The sequence below is a fragment of the Otolemur garnettii genome, unplaced genomic scaffold, assembly GCF_000181295.1.
Source record: "Otolemur garnettii isolate 467f Iridium unplaced genomic scaffold, OtoGar3 scaffold00021, whole genome shotgun sequence".
Lineage (NCBI taxonomy): Eukaryota > Metazoa > Chordata > Mammalia > Primates > Galagidae > Otolemur > Otolemur garnettii.
Genome location: NW_003852416.1, coordinates 25218007 through 25226682, shown reverse-complemented (window position 1 = coordinate 25226682; position 8676 = coordinate 25218007). Strand labels below are relative to the sequence as shown.

The 8676-nt window shown below is 45.2% G+C and overlaps 1 protein-coding gene across 1 annotated transcript in view; it reads right to left on the bottom strand.

Annotated features, from left to right (window-relative positions):
• PDLIM1 (PDZ and LIM domain 1) overlaps window positions 1–8676 on the bottom strand; it is a 49830-nt gene that overhangs the window by 3538 nt on the left and 37616 nt on the right. The window contains exon 5 of the mRNA XM_003787316.2: window positions 2864–3015. Coding sequence (XP_003787364.1) covers window positions 2864–3015 — 152 coding nt within the window. The remainder of the gene's footprint in view (window positions 1–2863; window positions 3016–8676) is intronic.

Genomic DNA, 8676 nt, shown 5'->3' with positions numbered 1-8676 from the left:
GGGTGCCCGCCACAACGCCCGGCTATTTTTTGGTTGCAGCTGTCATTGCTATTTGGCGGGACAGGCTGGATTCAAACCCACCAGCTCAGGTTTATGTGGCTGACACTTTAGCTGCTTGAGCCACAGGCGCTGAGCCAGTTTTGATTTTTTTTTCGAAATATTACATTAAAATGTCATTTTCTTCTTGATTATGGAGTTCTCTAGTGCCCCCTTAAATTCTGTACCCAAGGTGATGCCTCACTCACCTTACCCTATTCCTGTCCCTACCTAGAGGTTGGGTGGGCAACTTCTCTAAGCACTGTGCGTCAGGCATCCCAAACCAGCTCCCTCATTTTCTGACTGATGGCTCCATAGTCCCCTTGGCTGCCTACTCCCCATGACAAGGAAAGCAGCATCTCCACATACCTCACAGCACGGAAATGCAAAGCAACTGCACCAAGAGAACCAGCCCAAGAGAGGTTGGGGTCTCTTATATGATGCGCTGTCTTTTCCACCTAACTCACTAACCAGCATAAAAATCACCAGGAAAGGGGAAGGGTGCAAGAGGGCACAGTGAGAGATGGCCAGGAGGGACCTAAAATCCCTACTTGCTGGGAGAACCCACATTCTTTCTGGAATGAAGAGATTTAACTGGGCCCAGCTGGGTAACACAGCCCTCACTAAGGCCCATTCAGCCCTGCAGCGCCATCTGCTGGCAGGAGGTCTTTTATCCCCTCAACCAACCCAACTCACACTGGACTTAAAGAAATCTTTTCTTCCCTTCTTCTGAATTTAATTTATAGTAAAAAAAATTCACTTGTTTTGGACTCCAGGCAACTATAAAAATTTCCAAATTTCTTTTCTTCCAGTGAACTCCACATCCCAAATATTTCAGGGTGTGTTCAGTAGAGAACTTTCCACTCAGGACTCCCCAGCAAGAAAAATGTTCAGCTGGGGGAGGGGGGGGACGCTGTTGAAAAGGGAGGTTACACTGCCTCCTTCCAGACAGCACCGCACTCAGCTCTCAACCAATGCGCCAATCTCTCCACAGCCTGGCTGAGCACATCTCATGCTCATCATTACCAGGTGCCCCCTATCCCCCCCTGCCAGAAACCCCAACTCTCTCTTCACAGGTGGGCACATTGCAGAAAGTATGAGACTGCAGGAGAAGGTGGCTTCAGGGAGGCACCTGGCACCTGGGAAAGGGATGAAGACAGAGTGCAGAGGTCAGGACATCACAGGGACCGGGAAAGGGTGAAAAACTCAGCTCTCCAGGAAAAGCTGATGGTGGGAATCACAGAAAGGGCTGATGGGGAACACAGGGAAGGGAGAGAATCTTTGGGAAAAGGAAAAGTACCTGCCACAAATTTCTCACATTATACTGCTGTCATTCAATGAAGATATCTTTCTTGCTATTTACTTGAACATTATCATAATAAACAGTACTTGACGTCTACCACATGAAGTGCTATCTCCTGAGACCTGCAGAACCACATCAGATGGCGCTGGGTGCCTCATGTATCAGAGCTCACCCCATGGACAAGAAAGCATCTTGATGAGGTATCAAACATTGTAACAATTATGAAGCCCCTCCCCAGTTGCCATCAAGTGTCTTCTACACAATTATGACATTTGATCCTTATGACAATCTGAAGAGGAGAGGATTTGTGTCCCCATTGGTCATATGAGAAAACAGGCCTGGAAAGGTTCAGAGACTTGCCTAAGGTCACACGGTAAGGATGTGGCCATACTGGGCTCTCAGGCCCTCAACAGGCCATCTACCCTAGACAAAGGCAAACATATGGTCCCAAAGGAAAGCCAGGTACCTGACTTCACTGGCACTGATGCATTCTCATTCTGCTTGTCACTGCCATGGCCTTTATCCACTCAGCCACCACCTGGGACACCCATGGCCAAAGGACAGACCATTAGAATCTCCTAGCCAAGCTCACTCTGACCTCAGCACTGTAATATGAGAGGACAAAGTCACCCAGGAATAGAACTCCTTAAATGAAAAGCCCTTGGAGAAGAATGTCAGGAAGACACGCTCTTTCTCACCTTCACTTTTTTTAAAAAGAGGTTTTAGCTTTTCTTTTTTTTTTAAATTTCAGATTAATATAAGGGTACAAATGATTAGGATGCATTGTTTGCATTTCTTAGGTAAAGTTCAAGTTGTAGCTGAGCCCTTCACCCAGGGGGTGTACTGTATACCCTTACATTGTGCACCTTAGATACAAGTTCACCAGTCTCCCTCCCTCCCCCTTTTCTTCATCCACCTCCTCCTCCCCCCATTTGAATTTAATTGTCTTTTTCTCTCATGTGGGCCTGTAGTTGTTTATCTATTGGTTTCATATTAGTATTGAGAACAATGGATACTTGTTTTTCCATTCTTGTGATACTTTACTAAGAAGAATGTTCTTCAAATCTACCCAGAAGAAAAAAAATTATTTTACCATTTTACCATAAGGACATTTGCACTAGCATTTATTGCAGCTCAATTTACAATTGCCAAAACATGGAATCAACTCAAGTGCCCATCAACACATGAATGGATTAATAAACTATATATGTATACCATGAATTCAGCCATAAAAAAAGATGGAGACTACATCTTTTGTATTTACCTGAATGGAGGTTTTAGCTTTTTTTTTCCAGTTTTGGGCCAGGGCTGGTTTTGAACCCACCACCTCTGGTATATGGTGCTGGTGCCCTACTCCTTTGAGCTACAGGCACCACCAGAGGTTTTAGCATTTTTACAGCCGATGCTTCCCAAAGCACACTGTGCTCTTGCCAGTTTCTCCAGGCTGTGTTCACCTGGGCTTCAGCAATGACTGACCTCACACCAGACCTTTAAGCGCCTCTGACTGTAGGTGGGGCTGATTACCTTTTTCCTCTGACTCCAGGATTTCCTGCAGAACCAGAAATGACGTGGACTGTTTTGGGGGTTCATTTAACTCCTGCTTCTCCTGAAGCATCTTGTAAACTTCAGATTCTTTGTCGATGACGAGGCCGCTAGGAGGCTGAGAATTGTCTAAGCTGTAAAGAATGTTAACTTCATTAGGACATGTCAGAAGTCAGAAACAGCTTCACTAGCCGCCTCTTCCAAGAAAAGACAGGCCTGATTCAAAGGACGGATAGAAATTATCCCAGTAGACAAAGTCTTCTCTTAACTCAGCCACAGACCTTTTGCAAGGACCGTGGCATGTCTGTAATCAGAGTTAGCTGCTGCTTCAGTGCAATCAGAGGCTCTTTCTCCACATAGCTTCAGTAATTCAACTACTTTTTGGCCTAATCCCATGAAATGGGAATGATTTATTTCTTTTTAAACTACATAAACAAGATTATGTCAAGAGAAAATTTAGAAGAGGGAGAATGGCCACCACAACCTGACCACTAACAAGTCGGCTGGGTCCCCACTGTACAGGCCACATGCATTCCTTTCAAGAGCAGAAATCACAGGGTTCCTCATTCCTGATGATTTCAAAGTGCTTTCCCTGCCTCTAAAAACTCTTCATAAGTTCATGGCTAGGCACTCAGGCTCCCATCACCTGTAACACAGAGGGGAGGCACCTGCCCTGGCCAAGTGCACACGGTTGGAGGCCAGGAGGAAACACACAAGTGTTCTGTACATGATGTGCTCAGGGTCAGTGATGAGGCCAGCCAGGCCTTGTCTCCCAGGCCTTCCTCCTGTCACCCCAGGTGCCCCAGGAGACCAACAGAGCTATGGGGCCACTTTTCCCCCAAGCTCTATCTTCCAAGGGGAGGAAGGGGAGTGGCAGGTGGACCCTACCTATAAGTTGTGGCTCAGCTTCTGCCTCCAGACATAGCCTCTGCTATCCCCTGTGAATCATTCTGATCAGACTAGCCCTCCTGCTGTGCCTGGGCCACACCAGCCTCATAACCTTGCATAACTGCTCCCTGGGCCTGGAGTGTACTTCCCAGACATCTCCAGGGCTCCCATGCTCATCCAGGCCTCTGCTTATGTGCACTCAGAAAGGCCTTCCTGACCCTGACTCACAACAGTCCACCCCATCCCCGTTGCCCTCTCCTCCTGACTTACTTTCTCACCATGGACTATACTTATACTTGTTTTTTTCTGTACTGTCGGTCTCCCCCTAGAACGTAAGCCCAGTGAGGGCAAGGATGTGGTCCCATAATGTTCCCAGGCCTGGCTCAGTTCCTGCCAGAGTCAGAGCTCCGCAGGCACTAGGTAAATACGTGAACACTGCCCGGCAGGTCCAATGCCCTCTCCTCCTTGCTCCTCTCTCCCTGCTCCTGCAGGCTCATGGGGGTCCTCAGGGCAAACAGCCTCTGAGAGCTATGCCAGGGTCATGGGCAGCCCAACCTCCTGGTCCCAGATTATCTCCCTGCTCTCAGCTTCTGCTGCTAGGGAGGAGGGGCAGTGTGCTCAGTGGAGCCATAGAGCAAGTAGCAAGTGGCAGCACAATTTATTAATGCCGGTGCATAGGTCTGCATGTAAACAGTTGTACTTTCTGAGTGATAAGGCTATGTGCTATCCAACCCAAGTGGCTGCCTCCCAGCTTTAAGGATGAGGCAGAGGCCAAAAAGGGTTTTCCTCAGCGAGTGTAAGTAGTCTCTCTTTAGGCCCAGAGCCACATTTAACAAGTGTAAATGAATTATACCAATTACACTCACTTATTTCCCACCCACCCACAGTATAATTAGCTCATACTCCATTTTAGAAAGAAAACTGAGGTAATAAGACATCCCTAAGTAATTCCCTATAAAGTTACCATTCCCTCTCCTTATTTCTTTTTCTCTCTTCCCAGAGACAACCTCTGGAGCAGCCAAGTCAGCCTCCTGGGGCACTTGAAGTACTCAGGTCTCCAGCTAGAAGCAGAGTCAGTCACAGCAATGAAGCGGCAGGTGTCCCCCTTTGACTCCATCCATATTCCCACAGCAGGGGACAAGGCCCTCGAAGAAAGACATATATGCTTTAGGGTTGCCAGAGAAGTCAAAATTTAAAAAAGATTCATAGGTTGTTGTTCCAGCCACTGCAGTTGGGGGAGGGGAAAGCAGCTGCCCATGATGCTTGACTCTGTTCTTTGAGTTATATGCCTGACTCTGAATCTCAAGCTTGGAACTTGCCCTAAAATAAGTATATTACATTATTTTTGATAAATCTTTTTTCTATTACACTTAGAACTATTTTAAAATCAAGATCAGACCATGGCATGTTCTCGGGAAGGATTTTTCCTCTTCTTTGGTGTATGTTATGTCTGGAAGCCACAAAGGGAACTCTAAAAATGACAGGACCCAAACCACACCATCACATATTCTTCCAGCAAATAACTTTGTAAAGTATTTCCATGATTTAACAAAAAGAAAAAGTTTACTATTCATTCTCAAATAACAATATCCCTAAGCACTGGACAATTTGTAAAGCACTTTCAGTACCCATTAACTTACGTGAAGCACTTATGTAACTACTTCAAATATAATCTCTGAAGACCGAAGACCTAAAGTCTAAGCCTTAGATATTGGACTATAAGACAATGACATAACACCACAAATCTTTTTATTTTTGAGACAGAGCCTCAAGCTGTTCTCCTGGGTAGAGTGCTGTGGCATCACAGCTCACAGCAACCTCCAACTCCTGGGCTCAAGTGAGTCTCCTGCCTCAGCCTCCCAAGTAGCTGGGACTACAGGTGCCCGACACATGCCCAGCTAGTTTTTGGTTGCAGCCGTCATTTTTGTTTGGCAGACCCAGGCTGGATTTGAACCCACCACCTTAGGTATATGTGGCTTGCGCCTTAGCCACTTGAGCCACAGGCGCCAAGCCACCACAAATCTTTAAAAAAGTAATTAGGATAAAAATATGCATATAAAATAGACCAATAAAAATTCTCATTTTTTTGGCTTGGTGCCTGTAGCCCAGTGGTTAGAGCACCACCCATATACCAGGGCTGGTGGGTTTGAACCCGGCCCAGGCCTGCTAAGCAACAAAGACAATTATAATAAAAAAAAATAGCCAGGTGTTGTGGCGGGTATCTGTAGTTTCAGCTACTTGGGAGGCTGAGGCAAGAGAATCGCTTAAGCCTAAGAATTTGGGGCTGGTGTGAGCTATAACGCCACAGCACTCTACCAAGAGTAACATAGACTCTGTCTCAAAAAAAAAAAAAAAATTCTCATTTTTGTATATAACAAGAGCAATGAAAGAAATACTACTACAGTGCTATGTTTTTGAAAATATAATATACATGACTTAGTCTCCAGAACAACAGCTTTGAGGGTGGGGCACTGTAAGTAAATACTTTCTTCTAAATCCATGCTGGACAGTTTTAATAACAAAATACAAGAGTTTAATCAAAAAACTCAACTCCTTTGGAATAACTATACGTTACACAAAGTTTCCTAGTTCTTGTTTCTCCCTGACTCATTCTTGGAGCTGATTGTGTTCCTAAATGTTTAGTATTTCCTCCCTTGGCTTTAGGTGCTGACCTCAAAGACTATCTCTACAGGGACATTATAGCCAAGTCACTCTCAGTATGACAAGGTGGATGACATATCCAGGCATACGTGGCTCCCAGTGGTCTTTAGAATCTAAGAAGAAACTCCCCTGGAGCCCACCTCCCAGAGAAGAGTTTTGGAGACTGAGTATACAGACCTTACGTGACTCAGAGGCCTGCTCCGGCCAAAAGAACAGTGGGGTGAGGGTCAGAAAGTCATGGAGGATGGAAAACAGCACGCCCATGGCTCTGGGACATAGGTCAGCACAGCAATTCTGGGATGGAAGCCAACCCCATCAGAAAAATAAAGCGACAAGAGGAGAACAGAAGGGGCAACTTTTTTTTTTAACTTGAGCCATCCCCTATGACAGTGACTTAATAATCTGTATATAAATCCCAACGAAAATAAGAAAGTCATAAGAAAATAATTCCACTGCTGACATAATTTTAATAAGATCATTTTCTCACATGGTAAGTGAATTTTTGTTCTTTAATAAAACTACATGTGAGACAAAGACTAGATCAGAAAAGGGGATTACTTGAATTGTAAAAAGCATCCAGACCAGGTACAGCAGCTCACACCTATAACCCCAGTACTTTGGAAAGCCAAGGCAGGGAGATTGCTTGTGGCTGGGAGTTTGAGACCAGCCTGGGCAAGATAGTGAGACCCTGTTTCTACAAAAAAATTTTCAAAATGAGCGTAGTATAGTAATGTGCACCTGTAGTCTCAGCTTAGGAGGCTAAGTAGGAGGATTGCTTAAGTCCAGGAGTTCAAGGTTACAGTGACATATGATTGCCCTATTACACTCTAGCCTGAGCAACAGAGCAAGACCCTGTCTCAAAAATAAAAAATAAAAAATAAATGATAGCAGCATCCAGGCAGGCGACAGTCTCTTCATAAAAATCTTTCTTTTTTTCTGGTTAGAAGGAGTAGACATACATATTTTTCCCTGTGTCGCTCACTCAATACAACTAAAATCTCTGAACATTAGACTACATATATAAAACAAGCATAAGACGACTCTGGAAGGAGGACAGAATAAGACAGACTGACTAAGGACCTCAGGACCTGAGGGACATGGTGGCGAGTTCCCTGGGTTTTCTTGCCCCAGACATTCCAGACAGGGAACTAAGCAGCAGCCTAGAAAGAAGAAAAGGCACCGAGAGAAAAAGTCCCAAGAAATTTACTCTCTCTGACCAAATGACCAAGAAAGGGGCAGCCCAGCCAGACACAAAACTCTGAAATGATAATCACTTTTCTTCAGCAAATGCCAGAAAAGGACTGCCACCCTCACTAAGCTATGACGAGGTAACCCAACCACCCTGTTGGAGTGGCAGAGAAGGCCAAACAGAGGGCCCATATTTTACCCCCACTCAGCTGTAATGCAGAGGCCACTCTCACCAGCACTGCACAGTATCAAGGCTACCACTTACCCCAGTGATGCCAGATCTCCCCCTTCACCATCTAGCAGTGTCCCCTGAGATTACTAAGTATCCCCCAGAAACCTCAAGTGTCAACCTGGATAGAGTGGGAAACTAGCCTTTTACCCCCACCTGCCAGTAAACAAGGCAGAATGACCAAGCCTAGCCATAATGTTTTCAGGGGAAACCAGTGAAGGCAGGAGGTTTTAATAAGACCCAGAGGCTCATAACAAAAAAATGTCCAGAATTCAATTAAAAATCACTCATCTTAGAAGAGCTAGAAAGATCTCAAACTGAGAAAAAGACAAGCAAAAGATGTCAACACCAGGATGACAGAGACATTAGAATTATCTGACAAGGATGTGAAAGCAGACATCATAAAAATGTTTCAATAAGCAATTACAAACACAACAAAACAATTGAAAAAATGCAGTCTCACCAAAGAAATAGAAGGTCACAGCAAAGAAACTGAAGACAAAGAACCAAATGGAAATTCCAGAACTGAAAATTAAATAACCAAAATAAACACAGTGGACGGGCTCAACAGCAGCATAAAGGAAACAAGGAAAAGAATCAGTGAACTAGAAGACAGAACGATAGAAACTACCCAATCTAACCATGAGAAATAGACTGGGGGCTCGGCGCCTGTGGCTCAAGCGGCTAAGGTGCCAGCCACATATACCTAAGGTGGCGGGTTCAAATCCCCAGCCTGGGCCCGCCAAACAATGATGGCTGCAACCAAAAAATGGCCAGGCGTTGTGGCGGGCGCCTGTAGTCCCAGCTACTTGGGAGGCTGAGGCAGGAG